This window comes from Scomber scombrus, chromosome 13 (genome assembly GCF_963691925.1).
Source record: "Scomber scombrus chromosome 13, fScoSco1.1, whole genome shotgun sequence".
Lineage (NCBI taxonomy): Eukaryota > Metazoa > Chordata > Actinopteri > Scombriformes > Scombridae > Scomber > Scomber scombrus.
The window spans coordinates 21,140,665-21,167,866 of NC_084982.1; the positions used below are offsets into that span (position 1 = coordinate 21,140,665).

Here is a 27,202-nt window from a genome sequence, read left to right on the forward strand (position 1 = left end):
TGACCGTGCTACCAATGATCCTCAACAAAATATGTGACATGAAGATGGCAAAATTGAACTTTCTTCAAAAAGACATCCAAGAGGAATATAGAAAACAACAAATGCTGAGTCTGATTTTGGCTTTGTTGTATTCCAAACACAAACTATGTTTCTTTCCACTGTCCTGTCAGTGCTAACAAGTACCAACAGCAGGCCTGAAAGTGAGGTATTGATATTTTAAATGCCATGTCTTTTAGACTGTGACAGACTGCTTTGGATATCAGCACAAAGCTTCTCTGTCTTCAATGTAATGTACTTGGATATAGTAAGTACTAAGCTCAAAAATGAAACAGATATTTTCTCATATTTTCTTTTCACAACATATGTAAGTGCAAATTGTGCAAGTACGATTGTAAACAAGGTTCTCTGGTTTGTCTTCTAACTGACGGTGCATGACTCATCCTCTCCACTTGAATGCTCTGAAACTTAAAGCTTATTGTTTGTGATGTTATTGATTTACCAACACTTTCTATGATGCACCTATCTATAATGCATTAAAAACATATGTATAATGTGTTATAATCTGCTTACAGCACTGCACTATAGTTATAAACACTAATACATATTCATAATGTTTGATAACAACAATCATAACACATTATAAAACATTTTATAATCATTTACAAGGTATAGTATAGTATAATTCTTCATAATTGCTTGTAGCTTGTGACATTGTTTTGCAAGTGTATGTTAATTATCATAGTTGTATACATCAAAATCATTTTATTATACATAACTTATAATTTAGAATTTTTTTGTAGATCAAACATTTGCATACAAGGAAAAATATATAGCTACTGGTCAAATATAAATTGTTACTTGTGAAATTGTGATTTTGAGGAAAAATTACAATAGTGAAATGTAAATGTCCATCATTCATGTTCATCATTCATCATTCAAATTCGAGTAATTCATTCATAGTCTGTTATGACATTGACTGTGTAAAACTATGGTCATGAAGACAGTGCCCCAAAAGTGAAGCCAAAACATCTTGATCGCCCCCTGGTGGCTGGCTGCAGCACAGGTTAAAAGTGACCTATACTTTTGAGGCAACAGCTTAGGGGGCGTGTCCCGTGGGCTGTCATCCCGCCACCCGACTCTACTGCGCAGACTCAAGCTACAAATTATGTCACACAAGCAAGATGGCAGCTCACGGGAAGGTTATGTTTTGGCTACACTTTTGCGTAAGAAATGGAGACACATTGTCTACATTTATATACAGTCACAGTCAATGTCACAACGTTTTGTGTTGCTCTTGCATAGATTTACTAATATTTTTTAACTTTACTCATAGCAAACACTTACAGAAACTTATAACAGCTTTGCAATCTATTATATCTGCCTAGGACCAGCGTGTTAGATGTAGTGGCATCTAGCAGTGAGGTTGCAAACTGAATATTCAAATGGCACCTGGTCACTAGACTTGGGTCAATCAGTTGACAGAATGGGCATACCAGTGTTAAATATTAATGACCTGAGTTAGAATTATTCTAAATATAAGCATTTTCCCTCAAAAAGAACAGATGTTTTGATATTTGTTCAAGCAATACTTCCTCAGGGTGGGTTTTCAAAGTCAAACTGAGAGCTCCCTTTTAAAAAGTCATTTCAGCGGAGGCATCATCAGGGATAATGGCCAAGGTAACGCTGCTATCAGTTAGGGAAGAGATGCGTCAAAAAAGGAGGGTGGCAGATTCTGCCTTGATCTCTTTCCAACATGACAGCAGGAGGAGAGAATCAGGGGGGAAAGCTGAGTTGAGCAACAGAGGACACGAGGCAAAGCAATTCATTAGGAAGCAGTTCAGTCACTTACAGCATATAAAAGAGGTGACACAGGGAAAAAAAAGCTATATTTCCCAGCTAAGTCAGAGCTCATTACTGTGCTAACAAGCAACACTTCCTTAAACAGTCTGGGGTAATTCATAGTGAGAATAAAAATAGCTATACAACAGCATTATCTATTTGTTGTGCTCTGAAGTGTTGAGAACTTCAGGTGATGAATAATCAGGTGATGCTGACAAACGCTGCAGATAATCCTGTTTGAAGGGCTAAAGTCAATCATCAGTAAAGCAACAGAAAGTGGGATAGACATTTAGCAAATACAGCATAACATTAGGCTCTTTTCACAGTAATTTACTCTAAATAACACATGACAAACAGCAAAACCTCTACATGAAACCAACTTAAAATAAAAAAAGAATCTATTGACAGGAGGAGTAAGGTGTCAAACATCAAAGCAAACATAAAAAAAACCTTCTCTTAATAATACTCTAAATTCTTATTTGAGCCTTTAAACCATCAGCACCTGGCTTTCAAGACCTGGGGTGGTCTTGAAAAACTGATAAATAACTCTTAGCCTTACAAATTCTGCAATTAACGATATAAGAAATGCAGTACCATGAAAAATTAATTAAAATTAATGACCTGTGTGTGCAACTCCAGTCAGTGCGGCTGAGTTTAACTAGTCAATAATGCATGTAACATGACTGATCTGGACAAGTGCAGGATGTTTTTTATGTATCATGGCTTACAGGCTGTTGCTTGTGAGTGATTTGTTATCAGATCAGTGTTTCTAAATAAGTCCTTGTAGTGTTGGCTGCTGGACTGCACCTCCTGCCAGTACATCCAGTCCAGCAGCCTCTTTCTTATCATTTCTGCCATGCATTAAAAACGAGCCCTCTTGACTTCCTGATCACACGCCTTTGTGAGGCAGGTGTCTTATGTCAGCCACAAAAGCAAGATTTGGGGAAATGGATGTAGGAAACACACTCCCATGGTTATTTTTTCCAGGCAAATGACAAATGAGCTATTTAGAAACAGGCCCAAAGTTCTGAGTTTAGTTATTTATTTATTTCATTTCTCTTTAGAGGTGGTGATAATATAATAAAGGTTCTGGCAGGTTTTGTATGACATATCATACATTATCTGATAATGGAAAATACTTACCTGTGATCTTTAAGTGCTATATTTCAGCTATGAAGGCCTACTGGCTACAATACTATTACCACAGTGTAACTTGAACACTGACAGACTTAATGTGTTTGCTGGTGGTAGAGTTATGATTAATTTGTGTCACTGTTTGTTTACATTGTATTCTACTTTTCTCTGCTAATTTCCAAGATGAATCAGTTTGGATACATTCTTTCACTTAACCTTAATCCTACTGACTGGGGTACCTGCAGACCCCAGACCTTTTGTCATATCTATGTGCTTTATTCTATCATTCCAGTTTTTTTCATGTTGTTCATAATGACTTCACATCATTGTTTTCTGTTCCTGTTTTAATAAGTGCTTTTAAAAAAAAATGCCAATGCACTGGGGCCCCTGTGGGACCAGTCAAAAGCACCCTTATTCAACCTTTGCGTTTTTTAATAGATGGAGCTATTTACTGAGTTTATGTTTGCCATGGGCTCTAATTTAAAGTATCACACACTATTAAAAGGGAGTAGGGGCACACGTTTTTCCCCCACACTTTTTTCACATGGCATTAATTACAAAACTAATAATGTTTTGAGAAGAAAGAAGTCAACATTTTGCTATGATGGCTGTGATTAGTTTATCCATGAGGTCCTTGTCAGTCATTTTAAAGGTTTTGAAGAAAGGCTGTACTTGGGATAAAAACTGCAATTTATATTACATAAAGTATATATTTTCGTTTCACAACATACACAAATTAACTGTACAATAATAATAAAAATCATTGATCATGCTTATTAATAGTTAATCAATAATAATAATCAATAATAATATTTTGTTTGTTTTCAGATTAGTTGATGTTTTGAGAAGAAATATGTTCATGTTTTGCTATGATGCTATGCTGTGTTTATTTACAGTAGTTTATTTTTGGGGTCCTGGGACCACAGTCAGTAGTCCTTGTATGTTAAATTTATTGGTAGGATGAAGGTTGAATTGTACCATTTATGTATAACTACTATGTAGTTTATTGTTTTATACGCATGATCTAGTGATACTGACTTGTCAAACATAAAGACATTAAGTCTCAGTAATCATACAGACATTTGTTCACAGCTCAGTGTTTGACAGCAGAACATTTTAAAGTGTACAACATGGCCACATTAACAACAATTAAAAGTAGCATTTTGTACTTTACTCCATATCTAACATTCACTATGGGTTTAGAGTGGATTTCCAAACTATCCTTTCAACCTTCAATAGCAAATTAAAAACTTGATGAAAAGGGCACATTCTCAAAAGGGAAATAATAATCAGTCCTCTAGTAGATGAGTCCTGGACTAGTGCTTTGGTTTCTGATATTTTAATATTTAATATTTTATTAAGTTTTAGAAACAGATTTTGAGAGCAGCTGACAGCTTGCCTCATCTTTTATGACTAAAGACATAATAGTGTCTGATATCACCACAAGGACTTGTGGTTTCATCAAGCTCATTGCATTGGGAACATTACAGGGAAGTTAGTTCAACTGCTAATTTGTATGTGGTAATTTTTTTCTTACTGATCTTTTCATTCCTGGTGAAGTTGTTTTAATTGAAGACATTTTTGCTCTCTTCAGAGGTTTGTCAAGAAGATATAATCCCAATAGTTGGTGCAGAGAAGTTTTTATACTGAAGAAGTAAAAGTTCCCAAGGTTGTTTACCTGACCTCGTAATAATGGCTTCGATCAAATACCTGTGGTAGTGAAATTCAATTTGATTGTACGTGTGTGTTTGTGTGAGCGAATTCAGTATTTAAAGTCTGACAGTTGTCCTTCATGGTATTCTCCCTCAGCGTAATCAGATAGGCAGTGAGAACAAGTAAAAGGTCTGAGTCAGACAAGAGTGAAGGCAAGTGTAAAATTAATTCTGATTAAATCAGATTCCTCCCTCTTAGACTGAAAAAAGTGGAGTAGTGTGATTTATGGTTAAGTGGGTTTCCACAACTCACCGCAATTAGCCTCATCTGACCCGTCTGCGCAGTCAGGGTCCTCATCACAAACCCAGAGTTTGGAGATGCAGTGCATGGAGGCCTTGCACTGGAACTGGTCTGGCGAGCATGTGCTCTCAGCTGTGGGCAAAAAGACAGAATGTATGTGTGAAAGAAGAAAGTTATTGCTGTCATTATTCAGAAGGAAAGTTGAATTTGTAGAAATAACTTGAATGTCAGAGTGATCATTAAAATCTACTGTGATGTAAGGACCAGTGAGGTACTGTAGCCCTTCATTTCTCCAAACCACTAACACATCTTCGTGACATACCTTGACAGTTTAGTATTGTAGTTTCCTGTTGTAAAACCTCACTTTGTTTCAGATAGCATTTTAATTTCAGCAGTGCAGTGTTCATTACAAAATTGCATCCAAAACCACATCCAATCATGCTGAAAGTCTAAGAAGGGGTGAAGTAATTAGCTTCACTTTAATTAAAGCTTTTTCTCCTCCTTACTGTCTTGCATTCCCTTTCCCCCTACTCTAACCCCTCTTGCAATCACATGCAATGCAGCAGGCTAAGAGACTTGAATGGGGTGTGATATTCTGATGAGTTACATCATGGCAGGGAAAATCTGTTCTTATCCTCTGTGTGATTCAAGATCTAATCCCTTTTCACAAGAACAGGGTATAACAAGGGTTGCCTTTTGAATACTTAATGAAGTCTATGCATTGTTAATGGCATCATATGGTCTGTCCAAACAAAGAAGTAAATTAACAATGAAAAAAAAGACAATTAAGGTGGTTTATCCAATACATAAACATATAAAATAATATATCTATATAGTGACTTTCATCTAAGGTTTTGCTATGTTGTAGAGACATCAAATTGAGCATATGTCCATAAGCGTACTTATCTAAAAACTCAGCAAAGCCATTTCTAAGACAATGAATCTGAAAGTAATAATGCAGGTCTTTACGGCAGTCTGTCTCATCTTCTCCATCTCCACAGTCGTCCTGACCGTTGCAGCGGAGGTTAAGAGGGATACACTTCTGTTTCCTGGTACACTTGAACTGGCCTGACAGACAGATGTATGTCTCTAAAATAGGAAACAGGAAGAGCGCCAAAGCAAGTTCAATCAATAAGGAATTAGTCTGAATGAAGTAAACCATCACTCCTACTGCTTCTGCTGGTTTAATCTACAGTATAGTCAGTTATGAACACTTCTACCTTTACTGCTGTGAAAAAAGCCACAGGTAGTGAAACATTTTATGTTTGCAATTAGTTTTTAATAAATAAAAGTGGATAGTATAAACATGGCTGAACACAAGAGGGAAACTAATTATTGTTGTAGCCTTCCTGTGTTGTCAATTGCTTAATTCTTTAGTCCTTGAAATGTTAACAAACTTTTTTAATTGTCAGCTCTCAAAACCCTCACATTCTAAAATTGCTTTGTCCAAACAATTTGGCATTTTTGCTTGATTAATTATATAAACAAGTAATCAGTTATATTATGTTCTTGATTATTTTTATGTTGATCAACCACTTCTTTAATCAAAGAACTGTTTTAGCACTAAACTGTTGTACAATCAACATAAAAATTAAAGAAGAAATGACATGCTATTTAACGGATAATGTAACTAAGACAATGGGAAATGCAGAAACATCACAGCAATTAACAACTGGTTTTAAATGAAAAGGGACCTCTTAGTTTTCATCTTAAACAGCAATAGTTGTTCCATATTTACCACAGTTAGCTTCGTCTGAGTTGTCGCCACAGTCATTCTCTCCATCACAGATGAAGGGAGGAAGAGCACAAAGGCCAGTACCACACTGGAAGCGGCCGGGCTGACATTTGAATTCCGCTGTTGAAAAGGAAATCACAACTGTATCTCAAGGTTTATTACATACATTGGTATATGGCCCTGTGTAAAAGTGTAAACAGGTAAATAAAAAAATCCTATAAACCAAAAGTGAATAAGCAGCAAAGACAGAAACATCAGTCCTTTCTGTTCCAATTCAATTTGAATATCCCCCGAAGCTCACCAGAATAGGAGATGACTTTCTTTGCTATAGCTCTATTTAAAAGCCAACCTTGGAAATAACATGACACTCACGGCAGTCCGCAGGTTCGTCTGATCCATCCCCACAGTCATCCACCGTGTCACACTTCCACCAGAAAGGGATGCACTCATCTGTCCCGCAGCGAAACTGTTAGTACCACAGAAAAATATATTTGATATATATAAGAAAAAAAGAAAAAAAAAGAAAAAAACAGAAGTCAACATGAATACTTAAATCCCCACTTTAGCTTCAAGTTTCTTCAAAGCCAAAGTCAAAATCAATAAATAACCATTTCCTAAGACCTGAGGTACATGTCAGACAAGAAAAGCATATCAAAGTAAAGCAATTTTGCCTTTGAGGGGAAAGCACTGGTCAGGACAGAAAAGCAACAATCGAAACAATATTGTCAAACTGGACTAGTAGTGGGAAGGAAGAGACATTCAGCTGACCTGACTGGAGGTGCAGTTGGAGAGGCAGGTCTTATTGTCAGCAGCCAAGTAAAAATTAGTGGGACATGCACATTTGTGTTCCCCACCGGGAGACAGAAGACACAGATGACTGCATCCTCCGTTTGCAATCTGACATTGGTGCTTGGGTACTGTAAAGAAGTGCAAAACAGAGAGTCCAAACTGTATTACACAAGCCATTTCAGTTCTAAAACTGTAGAATGCCACTAAACACTGCTCAGCATGGTAGGATAGAATAAACACAAGTGCCAGATGGACTTCATACCTTCAGGCTGGCGCAGGGAGTGGTAGACCTTGATGGATTTGATGGCCTGCCAGGAGTTGAGGAGCTCCATCCCTTGAGCGCCGGTTGTCTTGTGAGCACGCCGTAGTGATTTGGACTTTCCATCCGTCCAATAGACAAAGTCCTCAAACAAAGTCAGTGCCATTACCCCTTGGATGTGATCATAAGACACTGAAGAGGGACAAATGGCCATGTTGAGACTTTATTCAATTGAGTAACCAGGATTTGCAGCTAACTGTGGAAAAGGGGAACTTGCAATACAAATTACTTTGGACATTTGCAGCAATGTGAGCTGACATTTCCAATCAGTATAATCCAAATATTTAAAATTACTACAATCTTGCATTTTTTATCAAAAAATATTCTTACTTCATAATAGCAGTAATTGTATAACCATGTCTAAACACTAATAGGTACCACTTATCCTTAGAGTTTAATTTACAGTTTTAACATTTAAAAGCCCGAATTGGAAAAAAGTATTTAAAAGTAAGACTATTGAGAAATTTAAAGATTTTGTCTGTATCTTACTGTAACATAGACACAAACTTAGCCTCACCTTTGCGTTTTTGGGTGCCGTCCATGTTGGCAAACATAATGTGGTTGTCGTCTGCCCAGTAGAGCCTCTTGTTGGTATAATCAATAGTGAGAGCAGCGGGACTATATATTTCTGTGTCAATGATAACCGTTTGCCCTCGACCATCCATTCCAATACGCCCAATGTGAGGGGGTTCACAGCAGTCTACCCAGAATACGTACCTAGTCAGAAATATAGCACAGTTCAAAGAACTATGTACTACAGCAGGCAACTATGATAGGAATGGAAATCAATACAGACACAAAATGAAATTCCCCAAATGAGAGCTGGATCTAAGAGTTTACGACTTAAGTATCTACACATACCCTGTTCTCCACTCAAGTTGTGAGATAAAACCTTGGCTAATACACAATATATGGACCAAAAGAGAGAAAAAAAAAACCTTTTATGTAACACAAAACACAGATATCAACTGCGAGTTCTTGCTAAAATGTAATATGCTTACCCTGTCTGTGGGTCGAGAGCTAGATCCGTGGGGTTCTTGAGGCCAGAGCTGATCAGGATGGTAGGGTAGAGGCCGTTAGCTTTGGATACTTCCAGTGTATTCTTTTCTGCATCACACCAATACAGATTCTTTCCTATCCAGTCCACTGCTAAGGAGCTTGGAACCGCTGTTCTGTGGACTATCTGGTAACGCAGGGAAATGGAAATCAATTTCAGTTGCTAGTTGTGACCCTTGCATCTTAGACATGCATGACATTATTAACCATCAATTAACACTAGAACATGTACAAGGGATGGGTTGTATGTCAGGTTGGAAGACATTACTTCAACCCTGACAGAAATCAGAATCACTCTGAATCAACTTTTATATCCCATAAACATCACTTTAAAGACATTAGTATGCTCTCAATAACACACAACTAAAATTAATATCCTTGTGATGACTGGTCTACAAGCTGTTATCTGAGATGTCTGTTATCAGTGTTTCTCTTACTCAAACTTATGAAAATGTTGTTGTAAATCTGATAAATAAAGTGTCATATTGAGTTATGTTTATGTGCCAAATGTATTGCCACAACTGCTAACATGGGAAAAGCATTAACTGACAGTTACATATTTGTTTGGTTTATTATGGTGTTTTGAGTTTTGCTAAAAGTTGATACCTACTATACTCCAAATGATGTCACTTGGACTGTCTGTGAAAGAGCGTACTAGTCTGGTGTTAAGAAAGTCACACTTTGCACTCACTTTGTCAGATCAGTGAATTGTGTCTGAAGTTGTATCTAATTAATTAAGGTACCAATGTAGTTTGACCCATGCATAATTATGCATAACATGTTTCTCAAATTAGAGACTACAGATGGAGAGCACAAATCATTTCTGCTGCTGTAAGACAGCTACAGTTGTGGCTGACATTAGTAAGAATATAATTAATCTGACTCGTCCTTACTCTTAATTACATTCATTGTATTTTGATGAGCACTTAAATATGGGCTATCTGCTAATATAGATCAAAGTGAAAAAAAGCTGAAGACAATATGCATGACAGAGTTTATTTTATATGATCCAGTGAAAGTCATGTAATTTGCTCTTTGCACTTGTGTGTGCAATACAAGGTAGCCTCATTAGCTGGATACTCAAATACAATGACAGTGTAAAATTCTGTATGTGACAACAGAAAACAGTTCATTTCCAAAAAGTACCCTTTATATGAGTATTTGTTAACCAGTAAATGATAAAAAATAAAGCAGATGGGGTAGGGGAGAGGGCAGTAGAGAGACAGAAAGCTATGGTAACAGCTCATTAATTCTCTCATTAGTCTAATTGCGCTATAAAATATAATTGAAGGTATCTAACTGATGTGTCCAAAATCTAGAAACTATCTAGGAACTCCATCAGTACCCCCACGATAGTCTAGCCTTTGAGTTTGAAAAAGCAGTTGTTCAGAATAAACAATCATTGTGCCAGCTGGCAGATAAAGCCAATGCCTTGAAAACATTTTTTCAAAATCCCAGCACCCGTGCAATCTGTCATTAAAGAACATAGTGTGCTTTGAGGCCTTTTCTGTCATCATTTGCGAGAAAATATATAGCCTTGGCAAAAGACTAGACTGTTTTCTAAGCAGTAATTTGGACAAAAAAATAAAAACAGCCTCTAAAATGTCACTCAATGTGCAATACTTTCCATCAAAACTACCTCCCCGGGAAAAAATTAATTGATATGCATTACATTATGTACAGTAAAGTCCCTTTGGTGGACTTAATCCATGGCATCTGACTGTATTGACTCAAAAGATTAGTTTATGTTTTAATAGAGCCTTCGGTTCCAGAAAGTTAACTTGTTCTAAGTTATGAGGGATGTCAATATTTGAATGTGACTCTAAAACATAAAGATCTGAAGAATCCAGAGTATGTTTGATCTCTACAGTTACTGAAAGTTGTTTCACTTTGGGCTGACACAAAACTTTTGCTTTCAGCCCATTAAAAGTAAAACTTGTTGCTTTAGAACTGAAATGTCCCTAAGAAGACATGGTGCATGTGTCTCTCATAATTGTGTTAATCCAAAGTGTTTTCACATACATAAATAGCAATTGTGCTTTGCCACCATGGTGACATGTAACACAGGCTGTATCATAACATATGTAACATGGCTGATTGTGTCTAACCGTTAAAACCTAAGTGTCTATGTTTCAGTGCAGCAGCAGGGAAAAATACAAATAATAACAAAGGAAATACTGAAAATCAAAATACTATAATCCTACACTGTTTTAATCAAACTGTAGAATTAAATTAATCTCTGCCAGAATCAGATGAAAATCCCATTTTGGCAGAGTAAAAAATCCACAGAAATCCTTACTCATGTCCGATCTGTCTCCTCCTCACAAGCCTATAACATTCTACTGGATATCAGTGGCTCTTTTAATTAACACAATTTGGGGACCTCCCCGATCTGTGTCTCACGCAGTTTGTCCTCTTGCTAAGCTGTGGCAGTGGCTTAAACACAGACTGTGGAAGTAATTGAGCTGAATGGGTCCGGTTCCCCCCTCACACCAATGCTAATGAGTTGTGGGATGTGGGCCCAGCAGGTGTTCTGTTTTGACGTCCCAGTGTCCCCAGTGTCTGGGCTCCGATCCCATGACCCAGACAAATCTGGGTGATTAAACCAAAGAGCACTGTTGTGTTCATTAGGCCTGTTACATTCATTTGAAAGCCATTGGTGATATGACTAGTATTATCACTTACAGACACTCATTGTTGATTAAGCTAACAGGCTGTAAAAATCCTTTATGTGGTCTATATAAAAGGAGTAAGAGTTCCCATCATCAACTGATGTCTCATCACATATGACTCATCTTCAACATTAAAAAGCCAGTGTGATCTTGATAATGTAAAATATATGAGTTAAAATGCATAAAACAGCTGCTGGATATTGCAAAGAAGGATTAATAAAATAATTTTAAAACATTGGAGAGGCAGAAATAAAAGATAAAGTCAATGATTTTTGGGTGAGGTAGCACAAGGAAACAAATGATACACAATCAACTAAATCTTGATGTACCTTGAGATCACTTCCATTGAGGCGCATTCTGTTGATTTTTCGACCACTTGGCCTGGTTGAGTCCACCCAATAGATAAACTCCTTCTTGTAGTCAAAGTCTATGTGGATGATGTTGTTGAGACCCTGTGAAGTACACACAAAAAGAAAGGACTCTATAAATATAAAAAGGTTGTTGAATAGGGGAAATTTAAATGCATCTCAGGAGCAAATTGTCATGTATTATAATTGTTTATTGTATAGAACATAGACAACAGGTAACACTGAAACAGATTAAGTTTGATCAATTATTTGAAATACTTACAAATAAGTAGCAAATAAGTAGCAACATGATGTAATTTCTACAGTATCTCCTATGATATTTACAAGCAGTATTGATTTAGTTAGGTTTTCCCATAGGTTGCAATGCCTTCAGCAATACAGAGTATTTGAAGAGTCAGTGAAAAGCAAGTCGAAGTCCTATCAAAGCACATGAGTGAGGTACTTCCCTTCTCTGTCATGCTCACAGGACCCTGCTGTCAGTCAGACAGAGCTGCTCACCAAACAAGTGCCCCCACCCTGCTTTCTCGCACTATGGGTGCACAGAAAAGGTGTCAGATAATCTGACAGGTGAAATGAGACATCTTCATCAGATCATCAACACCTTCACAGACAGGCGCCAAAGTGTCCCGAGGGAGCCTTCCTTCAGTCCAACCATCAGCTATAAAGATGAAACCCGCATGACACCTTACCAGAGCCTCCAGATCTAGAGCTACACTTTCAGTTCATTTCCCTTGCTCACTACATGAAAACCAATCATAAGCTTGAAACAGTAAAAGTAAAAATACATTTGAAATTCATAAAAAAATAAAAACTTAATTACAACACTTTATCACAGTGCAAGTACTTGCATCAGTAGCGTGTCCATATGCATGTCCACATATTCAACTACTTTTCTCTTTATAACAACACAAAGACACTATGTCTGACAGTAAAATCTTAAGGGCAGTGAATGTGGTCAACAAAGTTTTGCTTCCCAATTAACTTTGCTTTTGCTTTAAGCATGATTATGAAGTGAGGTCATTCTATAGTACCAGCCAACAATTTCAATTGGTTGCAATGTGCTCAAGTTTAATCAACCAATAAAGTTGACTATACTTCACGGACATAATTTCCCAGGACAGCAGTTGTTACTGTATCTATCAACTGTGCTGCTGTTGTCTATAAGAACAATAATAAGAACATTCTGTGTTGTTATTTCACTGATTTCTTTTGTTAAATCAGTGAAATAACAACACAGAATGTTAGCTAAAATGCAATGGTCTCTTTTTCAGGAAGCCCCAGATCACATTCACACAGTTACATATTCATACATAGAAGCAGTACAACCACAGTATGATCTGCTGGCAGCTGAGCAGCTCCACTGGAGCAGTTGGGGTTAAGGGCCTTGCCTAAGGGCACCTGAATAGTGGTAATGAGGGAGGGGCAAGCCCTGCTTCTTCACTTTCCTCAACCTGGTTTACCCTGCTGGTCTGGGGGATTGAACGAGTAACCCGCCAATCATAAGCTCGCTTCTCTAAGATTTAGGCCAAAACTTAATTATTGTTAAAAAAAAAGTTATCCAACATCATCACATTACCTTAATGAAAAGCAGAATCTGATGTTACAGCTTTACTGTAACTGATCATATTGAAAAATTAAAACTAGGTAGGAGAGGATAAACAGAGCAGCTCTAAAACACACTGAATAGGCTTTAAAATGTGTTGGAGTGATAAGAGTTATGTTGTGATTCAGTCATATTTGTGGTGGGAGGACAAATTTATTCAGACAGCAGAAGCAATATAAAGATAATGATTGGCTCATTTGAAATTTACATAATATCATGAACATATAATCTGAACAGGGTATGTAATGGTGTGGTTAAGTGAGATGAGGTCAGTGAAGTATCCACCACCACTTAACAAAGCCATGTGCACATTTCCCTCTCTAGTTTCCATTACATGCAGTGATTAAACTGAGTTGTAGCTGATGAGAACTCCGATACAAACAGTAGAGTACATCGAGTCAAGAGGTTAACATGACCGTAAGAGGGGACTGCTGGCTACCTGTGGGCTGATTTACAGTCAATCACAGCCAACCGTTTGTGATAATCAACAGTCAGATTCAAGCATTGCCCTGAGCAGCTGTGATGAGACCTAAGAACGATTGAAATAGCTTTTCCATGGGGTATTCAATTGGGTGATTTTGATCTCTGCCAATCAGAATGGACACTTTTCTCTTCCTGTATGGTGGAAGTTGGGAAATCATGACAGACAGTGGACATCTCATTTACACAAAACAATACTTAAAAGAGGTTTGAGCACCATTAAAAGTTTAACCATGAAACCCTCTTGTTAAGATAACCCCTTGAAGCTGAGGAGTACACTAACCTATGCAGAGGTAATTAATAATTTACAGTGAAAAGGAGTTTTCCCCTCATATCTCATAAAATGTGCAGCTGAATGAGGTGCCTCTCTGATAAAGTATAGCAAACTTGAGAGAAAAAAAGACCAAAGCACATCGAATGATTTGTGACAAACAGACTGCAAACATTTTGATACAACTATATCTCCTAGAGTCTGAATCATATCATTTTGTTTTCACTGTCATGATGTCTACTTTATTTTTTTCCAACACAATTATCCATAAATCTGCAATAAAGGCTCTGTACTGTTATAATAGGAGAAATACATTCACAGTGTATGACTTGCTTCATGTTTAACTTCTCTGTATAAAGGTACAATTTCACACATTTGGTATGTATACACAGGGTTGTGCCTGAATGCGTTCAATGAACGATCATTCGTGAACTCGTTCATATTTTGGGCGAACGTGAACTGAACATACTGCATTTCTGCCTGATGAAAGTTATTGTGAACGCATTCATTCTAGCGTTTGTGAACGGCGCTCTCTCACAGTTTAAATTTGTTCAAGAGAGTGCCAGATTTCCATAGAACCTTCCAGATGAAAACCCGGCTAAAACACACCGCAAACAGGCCTTAATATGTAGCGGAAAAAACCCAATTTGGCAACCACTGCCACCAGAGTCGCACCGCCGCATGCGCCATCAAAATGTGAAGCATGGAGGGAAAAAAAATGAAGGCAGCAGCACTACCTCAGACTCTGCCTCCACCATTAATACGGCATCTTCGTATGATTACTTAAAACAATTTTGAAATCTGACGCATAGTTTCAGTGTTAAAACTGATAAAATAATTGCTGTCTGTGGTTCGATATGGGCTGTGGCAATAATTTTGAAAAATAATAGCTCGCAGCAACATATATATATATATATATATATATATATATATATATATAAAAAAAAAAAAGAACTATGAACTAGTTCATTTTTGGAACTGAGAACTTAGTTCAACATTTTGAGATTATGAACTATGAACTGAACTACTTCATTTTAAAATTTGTGAACTGAACTTTGAACTAGTTCATGTAGAAAGTGAACTTTCCTAACATTGGGTATACATAATTATACTCTCAGCTTACAGAGAATAATTTCGTATTTTCAAATTGGCTCTGCACACCATGTTGTTATACATCTTAAATGGCTTCATGTATGACCTTTTTACATGCACTTAGGTAACTCAGTTGCAATGAACTGGGATTAGAGAAACCTGCTTGTTCTGCATTAAGAGTCAAAGTCATTTAAACCCATACTCTCTAAGGTATAGCTGACACACTGTGTACAAAAGAGCAGAGAAACTACAAATTAGACAAAAAGAGGACATGATGGTAATTTGATTGACAATCTGTTGACATCTCTTAGCAGTAAATCAATCTAATAACAGGACTAACGCTCATCCTCTATCCTGTGAGAAAGTCTCTACAGACACTACATGACAATGATGCAGTTATCGCTTACCTGCTTCAAGATGGTGTAATTTGAGCCATCCACACTCAGCTTCCGGATCTCATGGTGGTCCGCCATAATGAGAAAAGGCTCTTCAGCTGAAATGAGGAACATGCAGTATTAGAAGACCGGTGGGACTTACAGTAGCATTCTACAAGTGGAGAGAGCAAAAATCAGGCTAACCAGATAGAGCCTTGCATGTATTAGGGTTGCGCTCCAAGGCTTCGTAGCCATCGACGCACAGACACTTGTAGGAGCCATAGGTGTTGATGCAGCGCTGGCTACATGGAAGGGTAGTGGAACATTCGTCAACATCCACACATGTCTTCCCATCATCCTTCAGGTAGAAACCAGGCCAGCATTTGCACTGATGACAGGAAAACACAATGAAAAACATTTTTAAAAATGGTAGATTTGAAATTCCTTTGCAAGCAAATTGCTCATGTTTTATGTTCCAATTGGCTAAGACATTTGAGATCTTTTTTTACCCTTTTTTGGTTATTTCTGTATACTGTGCTATAAAAGCAGTATGCTACTGTATAACATGCTAGTTTAAGATTTGTCTAGTTTTTATTCAAAGTCTTATCAAAGCAGTGAAGGTCAGCAACGAAAATGCCTCAAAACCTAACAACCAGCATACCCTATATGATGACATCAAAGCCATGATACAGGCATACTGTACCAAAAAGTTCATCATACTTTCATGACCAGGGCCTCCCTAAAATAACTCAAAGTGCTTGTATCAGCTCCTCTGGATCCACAGCAAATCCCTTTCTTAACCAGTTATAACCTCGAGGACCTTTCTGCTGATCTCCCTGTTCAGGCCACAAACGGATGAGCCAAGGGTCTGCATTGATGTGCTCACTGTGCAGCTCTAACCCCGTTGTGACAGGAAAGAGATGTTTTTTATGCTTTCAGCCACTTTTCTGATGCAGTGAACACCATCTTATGGAAGAGGAAGAGAGAGAAATCCAGGGATGAAAGCATTAACTACTGCAGTATGACCACAGAGATTGCCAACGTAACACTCTGGTGGATGTGGCCTTGACCTGGATTCCACCCTTACATCACACGCTACTATTGCCAGGCACGGCACAGCCAACACAGTCTGGTAGCACAGACAGTTGTTGGCATATCATTAAACTCTCCTTACAGTATTCAAGGTTATTCAAAAAGGTAAAGACTAGATGTGTGCATGCTCCCACCCATCTTTATCTGTTTAATGATGTGCAAAGTAAGGCTTGATTCATTATCAGTCATTAATCATTCATGTCTACACGATTAGTAATATAAGCCCCACATTTTACCTGCTCCTGAATTAGAAAGGATGCTAGTGCTTAGAACTGTGGGTCATTCATATTATAATGCAAATCACACAGTCTCATAGGTTGTTATAAATGTTTCTTCATTTATTGTCTATCCACCTACACTTTACTGCAGCTTGGTTTATCTTTTTGCTGGATGAATTAGGTTTAGGTTTAGGTGTAAATTTAGGTTTATACTGTACTTCCAAGATACTGAACTATGAGTATCCCACTGGTCACTTACCTTGTATCCAACAGGCAGATCTTGGCAGTCCTGCGTGCACCTACTAACCCGACGATTCAAGCATTCGTTCACATTACAGTTCCTCTCATCTGACTGGTCGCCACAATCATCTTTCCCATCACAGAGATTCCCCTCAGAAATACAGCGTCCATTGGAACACATGAAGAAGGAGCCATTGCACAAGCTTCCTGAAAAGAGCAAGAGACGACTGTCACTGGCACAACGCCCTTTAATTTCTCAACAAAGTCAGGGGATGTTTTTGATCTGACAAAGGATCTCAACAGCTTAATTCCTTTCTGGAAAGCTCTGCTGGTTGTAGCGCCTTTTAATTCCACCATATGTCCCTGCCAGTTTCCTGGGCGAAAGGTGCTGCTGGTGACAATGATGAAGAGATTCCAGCTGAGAGCCAAACAGCAGTCTTACCTGCGGCCAGACATTTGAGGTTCAGAGGCAGTTCGTCAGAGTGGTCAGGACAGTCTGCATAGCCGTCACACTCCCACTGTGAGCTAAGAAGACAGCGGCCGTCCCTGCAGCGAAATTCATCTGATCCACATGAGCGATAGACTGAAGAAAGAGAGATAGTGATTTTTTAACCGAGTCACACATGGGCTGAGCAGTGACACAGCTTCAATTTAAGGTGCAACTTTAGTAGAATTGAGTGCAAATAGTGCAACATACAGATATACATGACAAGATTTCCACTGAAGCACGCTCCTAGTGTATATAGAAACATTGTTGATTGAACAAATCAAGCCATTGGGAGGTATAATGGTGTTCATTCGGTCAAATATAAGTTTAGAACACTCTGCATATTAGAAACCCACTACTCAGACCTGAAAACCATATATTTATAGATTGATAATAATAATAATAATAATAATAATAATAATAATAATAATAATAATAATAATAATAATAATAATAATAATAATAATAATAATACAACTGCTAAAAGACCAAATTACATTATCATTTTCAAAAGTTAAAAACAAACTTACTTTGGATGGCAGTTTATTCAATCAATCAATCAATCAATCAATCAATCAATAAATCAATCAATCAACTAATCAATCAATCAATTAATTTCTGGTTAAAAAAGCAAATCTTTTACACACTGTAATCATTACATCATTCCACGTGTTATTCTATCTCTAAATTTTGCATAAACAAACAGGCCAAGGAATAAAGGAACTGCTTAAAACATTGTGTCTCCTACACTGTATCTACACTCTTAGTTCCCTTCAGGTTTGATCTTCCTAAATCGGTCATATATTTATCATACTGTAAATCTTAGCGAGTCTTATCTCACAGTTTAATTAGTTAACAGCTCTAGATATTTCAGTCCTTTTAATGTATGGTCTATGATCATGGAGAACCTCTTTTCTGAAAAATAATGCAGATTTTAAATGGTATAAGCAATGAAAAAGAACAAGTAATGCAGCTTTAAATGAGGACATATTCATTTACAATTAGTGAATATTAAGAGCAATAGAGCAAAATAAATCTAATTACCACATTCCACTGACTCATCAGATCCATCGCCACAGTCATCATCATGGTCGCAGACGAATCGCTGGGGGATGCATGCCTTGTTGTGGCAGTGAAACGAGCTGTCATCACATGTGTTGTTGGGTGCTAATACACGAGAAGAAGTGAGGCTCAAGTGCAAATCAATGGATAGTTTTTTTGATTTGCTTTTTTCAAAAACAGCATGTAATATGTATAGAGCACCAACATTTATAAGCCTAATTACTAATCCACTAGACTCTGTGTTTTTCTTGTTTTTCAGTTATTAAGTAGGCTTGAATCAAAGAAGAGACAATAAAGGTTCAGATCAATGGTCCGGTACCACTTGTGGGAGGCAATCCAAATTACAGTACTTTCAGAGAATTGTGCAAATATGCAAATAAAACAGCTTTCCACTTTATACTATTTTTCCTGTTTAAACAAAAACAGAAGGTGTTATGTGGGTTTCATGTTCTATGAGCTACTATTTCAAGCAATGTAATCTCAAACTTTACATGGAAAACAACGTGTAAACAAACAATCATTTCTTAATTCTGGGATTACATTCAGTTGTTTTTATAATTGCAGAAAGCAATTTTAGTGCTGAACTAGAAAGCAGCGTTTACCACAGCCAGCTGCAGAAAGTTCATCACTCCCATCAGGGCAGTCTCTTTCGCCATCACAGAGCCAACGTTTTGGAACACAGGCATACGACCCTGGGCAGCTGAACAGTCCTGGAGCGCATGTCACTGAGCCTGAGAGCGAAACAGGACCACATGCTCTACTTTCAAAAACCAAAAATACAACGATCAAATGCACCACAGAGAAGAATAAGCACAAAGGGCACTGAACTGAAGCAGATGCATTTTTCTTTTTCTAGGATGGTACCTTCTGTGACTAGGATTTTACAAAAACCACAGCACATCCCACCACATTAGACCTAAAAGAATAAAGGATTTGGGTATGGTTTTAAATTGATACCCCTTTATGACCCCAATGGACTTTAATCATGTAGCAGTTCCCCTTGTAGCAATAAACAAATAATGAGTAGGCAATTAATCACTTGAATTCTGTAAGTCAGCAATACTCTCCTTTATCTGTCTAAGGCAAAAGCGACCACTGCAGAAAAATGGCTCTACAGAGAAATAAAAGGTGAATGCAGTAGCTTAATTAGGCATGCACAGCTACAATACATAAGTTGCTTTTAACTGGAATTGGGCCTCTGAAACCTCTGGGCCATTTCGTTAATATTTCCTTGACACTCCATTACAATCCAATTATACAACCAATGTTCACAGCTATTCTTGTCTTTTTATTGAGGTTGGATTCGTTTTTATTTTATTGTGGAATTCATTACACACACATCTCGTTTGCCCACTAAAATAGTTGTGCCTCTTGGGCCTCAGTGATGAAAAATCTATTTGCCTCAGAGCCCACTCGAATCAGAAATGCCTGTGGTCTCATTTGTTGTCTTATTAAGATTGTTTAATTCCTGTCCATTCATCTCCAGCTGAGCTAGAGGAACACATGGAGCTGTCACATGTAATATAGCATATGTGACCTTTTATATGAGCAGCAAGATTCCTCATGACATCTGAAAGGGCACTAACCGCAGATCTGCACGCTCTCGTCAAGGCCATCCTCGCAGTCGTTCTCCCCGTCACATAACCATTGTTTGGCAATGCACTTGTTCTTCGAGCAGGCAAACTGGTTCCACAAGCACGATGAGTCTGTAGAGGGCAGTGGGAAAGAAATTCCAATGCCATAAATCATACAAAGTGAGGAAACAACAACAAAGAAGCAGCATACCCTATAGAAGGGGCTTAGTGCCTTTAATCAAAACACAACAAGTGTGCTGGCTCCTCTTTGCCCCTTGGCTTGCTTGTTTTCCTTTGTAGCTTTTTCAGCTTAGCAGCACACATGAGTATAACTGCCACACAAAGGACTCTGCATAGTATATTTTTCTTTTCTTTAATGGTTACTGTGCAAGAAAAAACTCAACACAAAACAGGGTTAAATAATGATTAAATTGCATATTTAATACTGCACTTAATCAAAATAGTACTACTCTACTGTATTGATTATTCAGATTAATTGACTCCCTTTTGATCTGACAAGAAACTAGTGTCCCAGTAGTGATGGGAACACTGAGACATATTCTGTTCATCGCGTAAAATGTGGATATATTCATAAACTCTGCTGAGTTTGTGTCACTGAGCCATCCCACTCTCCCCAGGGAGTCGTTCTGTGGTCTCTTTCTCTTTCTCTCAGATGCCAGGCCTGGCAAAGTCTGACATAGCTTTGATGAGATGTTGAGAGCAAGAAGGGGGGATACGTGCTCCAGGTCAGACCACAGTACAAGGAATTATGGATCCTGCTGGGGGTGCGGGGAAAGGAGAGGGAGGTCTGTCTCTCATGCTGCGTTGCTTTCCTTCCTGTCAGACTTTGTTCATCACACCAGCTTTATGTGTACTGATATGATGATGTAAGATAAGGGCGAGATAAATATTAAGTGGCTAAATCTGGAATCCATGATTATTCAGACTGTCTGTGCGTGATATTAAATTTGCACTTCAAATGCGAACAGCTGCTTCACGTGTATAACAAAATAGCAGGTCTACAGCACATTACATTTATCAAAGGAAGTCTTTCATGTCTCATTTTCAATAGTGTTTCAAGCTGTGGAAAGGCACATTATGCATTGTGAAGTGACAAATGACTATTTCATCTAATCAGATGTGGAATTTGAAATTTCTGAAATGTAGTGACATTTTCCACAAACCATTTTGCCTTTGCAGTCAGATTATCAGTGGCTAGAGCTTTTTATATGATAATTAACTTGGAGGAATGGGAATACTGTCTATTTGTCCTAAGAAAGCTATTCAGAACTTCTCAAAGAATTGTCGCATAATTCATATCAGTTCTGATATAAGCACATTTGAAGCATGGGGTGTTATCATTTCACACAGGCACAAATGGTATTCTTAGATGAAGGAATGGAAATGCTGTCCATGTGTTATGCATCTCTCTAACAACATTCATGACCAATTTACAAAATAAATCAGATAACCCGGAGACCATTACATATAAAAACTAGATTGCGCTGAACTGCCTTCCTCTATCTGCTGAAACTGAAATGTGAACAAAGGTGCTGGTTAATTATACAGGAAGAGCAAACCAGACAAGAAAAAGATCTGCAATATCCAAGCCAAACACTCTCAAAGGCAAAGACATGTAAGCTCTATGGTCACATTTTATTTGTGTTATTCTTCTTCTTGAAATTAGACTCTGATGTCAGCAATCCCAAACTACTGGAGTCTGGCTGGTTTGAAGGCAAAATGAATCATACATAAACAAGACTGAAGTTCACAGCCATGCTAGTGGCTCTTTGAGGCTGTACTTAGGCACATAACTGTTTTGAGCTAAATACTAATGTCAGCATGCTAACATGCTCACAATGATACTGCTAACATGCTGATGTTTAATAATATGTATTGCTTTCAATTAGCCCTCCGAATGAAATGACAAAAGACATCACTTGTTCCAGCCCTCCAGTACAACACATACAAATGTTTTCTGAGCTGAAACCTCTATCAGCAGAATGATCATTTGTCCATGTCTTCCAAAATTGTTATAAATGATGTTGACAAATGAATTACATTTTATAAGGTAATGTAAAGGTTTGGTTAGATTTAGGTACAAACATGATATGGCATTTACTGGTACTACATTCTTAATATTTATCTTAATAAGTTAATCTAGCCTGTTAGCATGCTAACATTTCCTACTTAGCACTAAACATAAAGTATCTGAAATTGATGTTTATTAGTTTTGCAAGCATTTGATCATAAAGCAATGCATTGAGCAAACTAAAATATTGGCCTGATAATGGAACTAGAAGAAAAGTCAAGAGAAAGTTATTACAATCCCATCCTGAGGGGGGCATGGATGTCTGTACCACATTTTATGGCATCCGTCCTACTTGTCAAGACGTTTTCAAACAAAATCACAAAGGTCAACTTACTGTTGACAATAAGAAGTCAGGGGATCATCGTCAGGCAACTATGAATGTCCATATAATTTAATAATTTTGTGTCAATCAATAAAGTAGATGTAGAAATATTTCACTGGATAAGTGAAAATTATCACATGCTGGTGGCACTACATGAAAAGTCAGGGGATGACCAAATACATTACAAATCATCCCTTGGGCATCATGGATATGTGTACCAAATGTCATGGCAAATCCATCCAATAATAGTTGACATTTTACTAAAAAATTAAAATGTCACCCTCATAGTGGCACTATGAAAAGACCACCAATGTTTATAGAGCTTCATCTTAATCAACTCAATTGCAGTAGTTTCTTCACCTAATATATAATAGAATATGGATGTATATTCAACTTTAATTTGGAAATTTCCTCGAAGGTAAACCTAGAGTCCTTTCTCAACGTTAAAGTGTCAGTCTGACTCTTCACTCAGAGCAGTTGCTCTCCCATTTACCTCCAGACACTCACAACAGTGTGGAAGTGGGATTCATGACACAGACTAAAAAGCAGTTCTTTAATAAACTCCTCAAGTCTCAGAAAACACTAGATTAAACAAGTCTTCTTTGAAAAACAAGAAAGACTGTGTTACCACAAGTTAACCTCATCATCTCATTTTGATGAGTTGGGACAATCCTATCATCACGCTTCTATGTTTCTTAAATTCTCTTCCGCTCCCCTCTAACTCGCTTGCTTGCACACACACATTCACACACACACACACACACACACACACACACACACACACACACACACACACACACACACACACACACACACACACACACACACACACACACACACACACACACATACACACTTATCCTCCTCCTTTGGTTTTTCACTCTAGTGTGACTTCAGATAAGAACATTTGCCAGGCGCCAGTCATAAATTAAAGGAGGGCTTTGATTGAGTATTCTGTGTGTCTTTAGCCAAAGTTTGATTTAATGTTTATTAAGGGTATAATTATCTTGCAATTTTATTGGTCACAAAGTAATTGCAGTGAATATGGTCTGACTCTGAATTTTCTATGATAAAATTTAGCTAAGATAATTACGAGTCGATGAAATTACCACACATTACATATACCCACATTTCCCTCCAGTGGTCACTTTTAGTAAAGTTTTTAACACTGAAGAGAGACTTCCTGTGGGTACTATTTTCTGGCTATGCTATTCACTAACTTGCCATTTAACGCCATATGACTTGTAGTAGGAATTTAAATAGGTGCAGTAAAGGAGTGATATCCAGCGGTAAAGTACAAATATCATTTGGAATGATACTATGGATGTACATAAAAAACTGCAGTAATTGTATTGTGTTTTCCTAATCTTCATATATACTAGACGTTCAAAGGTTTGATTGAAGAACCATCATAAGTTAAATAGAATAGCATTAACTGTGGTATATTTTCATTAGACTGAACTGATGCTGTTTAACTTTTGGTATGAAATATCCCGATAGGAGTAGTAGCAGAACATATTAATCTGAAATATAGTCCTCAAAGACCACTTGTTTATTGCGTAACCTAGTCAAGTTGTTTAACTCAGGTATTGGGACAGTTTATTAAATCATGTATATATACATATATACACACGTGGACAAAACTGTTGGTACCCCTCTGTTAATGAAAGAAAAACCCACAATGGTCACTGAAATAACTTAAAACTGACAAAAGTAATAATAAATACAAATTTAATGAAAATTAACCAATGAAAATCAGACATTGCTTTTGAATTGTGATTGAACAGAATAATTTAAAAAAAACAAACTAATTAAACAGGCCTGGACAAAAATGATGGTACCCTTAACTTAACATTTTGTTGCACAACCTTTTGAGGCAATCACTGCAATCAAACGATTTCTATAACTGTCAATGAGACTTCTGCACATGTCAACAGGTATTTTGGCCCACTCCTCATGAGTAAACTGCTCCAGTTGTCTCAGGTTTGAAGGGTGCCTTCTCCAGACGGCATGTTTCAGCTCCTTCCACAGATGTGGGACCAAGGATTTAGATCAGGGCTCATAGGCCACTTCAGAATAGTCCAATGTCTTGCTCTTAGCCATTCTTGGGTGTTTTTAACGGTGTGTTTTAGGTCATTATCCTGTTGGAAGACCCATGACCTGCGACTGAGACCAAGCTTTCTGACACTAGGCAGCACATTTCTCTCCAGAATGCCTTGATAGTCTTGATATTTCATTGTATCCTGCACAGATTCAAGACACCCTGTGCCAGATGCAGCAAAGCAGCCCCAGAACATAACCGAGCCTCCTCCATGTTTCAAAGTAGGGACAGTGTTCTTTTCTTGGTATGCTTCATTTTTGCGTCTGTGAACATAGAGCTGATGTGCCTTGCCAAAAAGCTCCAGTTCTGTCTCATATGTCCAAAGGACATTCTCCCAGAAGCTTTGTGGCTTGTCAATATGCATTGTGGCAAATTCCAGTCTCGCTTTTTTATGATTTGCTTTCAACAGTGGTGTCCTCCTTGGTCGTCTCCCATGAAGTCCACTTTGGCTCAAACAATGATGGATGGTGCGATCTGACACTGATGTACCTTGACCTTGGAGTTCACCTTTAATTTCTTTGGAGGTTGTTCTGGGCTCTTTGGTTACCATTCGTATTATCCGTCTCTTCAATTTGTCATCAATTTTCCTCCTGCAGCCACATCCAGGGAGGTTGGCTACAGTCTCGTGGACCTTAAACTTCTGAATAATATGTGCAACTGTAGTCACAGGAACATCAAGCTGCTTGGAGATGGTCTTATAGCCTTTACTTTTAACATGCTTGTCTATAATTTTTATTTCTAATCTCCTGAGACAACTCTGTCCTTCGCTTCCTGTGGTCCATGTTCAGTGTGGTACACACCATGTCACCAAACAGCACAGTGACTACTTGTCACCCTTTAAATAGGCAGACTGAAAGCACCTGTAATGCTAATTAGAGGGCACACCTTAGTTTAACATTTCCCTATGGTCAAATTATTTTCAATATTTTCTAGGGGCGCCATCCTTTTTGTCCAGGCCTGTTTAATTAGTTTGTTTTTTTTTAAAATTATTCTGTTCAATCACAATTCAAAAGCAATGTCTGATTTTCATTGGTTAATTTTCAGTAAATTTTTATTTATTATTACTTTTGTCAGTTTCAAGTTATTTCAGTGACCATTGTGGGTTTTTTTTTCTCCTATACCACAATTTCCTAAATTAACTATATTTTCTTTTAAGCTATGTGCAGTATTTTAACTCCAGTGAAATACACTTTATGTTGAAATCCTTTCGCTTTTTATAACTTGAAATGTAGTTTTGTTTTTAGCATCAAATCATTTTGAATTATGAATTATTATATTGAATTATGAATTATAGAGTAATAAAGTTGATCTGGTCAGTAAGTACACTTCAAGGCAAAATGACTCACTTACTCATGCTACTGTTACCAGAAACAACCATATCAGATCAGTTTTGTCTCCTCCATCTATTGGATGAACCCTGTGTTGATTCGGTAAGTTAAAACAAGGCTGTATCTTAAGGCTGACGCCACAGCTGAAACAGCTGATTTCTCTTTGTCCCGACCTAGTCATCTCAGGATAGTGCTACGGAAAGTAAGATATCTGACCTTTCCTTCTCTTTATCTGCTTCTATTATTAAAGTGTTGTAGGAATTGAACTCTTCAGTTCAATTATTTAAAAAAAAGTTGGTTAGTCATATTACTTTAGCTGGAATTTAAATGTGCTGGTAGTGCATCCTTTATTGACTTATTAAACAACTTAGTTAAATACATATGTATTTATTAGTATGTTGTTGTCTGTGGCTTCAATTTAATGCAGACATTTAGATCCCTGTATCCTTACACATTACTTCAGATGAGAGATTTATAAAAATTGTTTCCTGTGTCCCAAAGGTGGTGCCCTGGTCAGTACGATATTTTTTTGTAATGTGATAAATGTAGATTATCCTAAACCATAATCTTTGAAATACTTCTGCCTCGACTAAATTGGTGGACAGACTGACTGACATTCCCATCCTGAGAGCCATGCCACATGCATTACTAATAAAAAAGAAAAACAGTGGGGGTGGAGCAAGAACATTTTTTGTGTGCATATGTGTGACAAATAGGATGTACTTGGTGTCTATAATTGCAAATTCCAATAGATACATCTCTTTTACCTCACATATAATGCAGTGCAATACTCCTCCAGGTCTGCACACAGATGACAACACTAATATCTGACTGCTTCATAACCTCTTACACTTTAATTGGCTTGACCATACATTTTGAGACAGACAGTACACCAAGCATACAACTCATAATACAATACATGTAGCAAGTGTTTTGACACTGTCTGTGTGTAGACTGCTCCATCAGATCTAATTACCTTGTGCACGGGTGTGACTGTGATG

The 27,202-nt window shown here is 37.6% G+C and overlaps 1 protein-coding gene across 1 annotated transcript in view; it reads right to left on the reverse strand.

Annotated features, from left to right (window-relative positions):
* The window catches only part of lrp1bb (low density lipoprotein receptor-related protein 1Bb), a 194,308-nt gene that overhangs the window by 29,711 nt on the left and 137,395 nt on the right, over positions 1 to 27,202 (reverse strand). Inside the window, exons 51-66 of the mRNA XM_062431318.1 lie at positions 20,371 to 20,490; positions 19,387 to 19,515; positions 18,767 to 18,889; positions 17,678 to 17,818; positions 17,255 to 17,442; positions 15,890 to 16,073; positions 15,719 to 15,804; positions 11,827 to 11,949; positions 8,771 to 8,952; positions 8,287 to 8,486; positions 7,713 to 7,901; positions 7,430 to 7,578; positions 7,034 to 7,127; positions 6,665 to 6,781; positions 5,896 to 6,015; positions 4,939 to 5,058 (exon numbers count right to left, since the gene is read on the reverse strand). Coding sequence (XP_062287302.1) covers positions 4,939 to 5,058; positions 5,896 to 6,015; positions 6,665 to 6,781; positions 7,034 to 7,127; positions 7,430 to 7,578; positions 7,713 to 7,901; positions 8,287 to 8,486; positions 8,771 to 8,952; positions 11,827 to 11,949; positions 15,719 to 15,804; positions 15,890 to 16,073; positions 17,255 to 17,442; positions 17,678 to 17,818; positions 18,767 to 18,889; positions 19,387 to 19,515; positions 20,371 to 20,490 — 2,265 coding nt within the window. The remainder of the gene's footprint in view (positions 1 to 4,938; positions 5,059 to 5,895; positions 6,016 to 6,664; positions 6,782 to 7,033; positions 7,128 to 7,429; positions 7,579 to 7,712; positions 7,902 to 8,286; positions 8,487 to 8,770; positions 8,953 to 11,826; positions 11,950 to 15,718; positions 15,805 to 15,889; positions 16,074 to 17,254; positions 17,443 to 17,677; positions 17,819 to 18,766; positions 18,890 to 19,386; positions 19,516 to 20,370; positions 20,491 to 27,202) is intronic.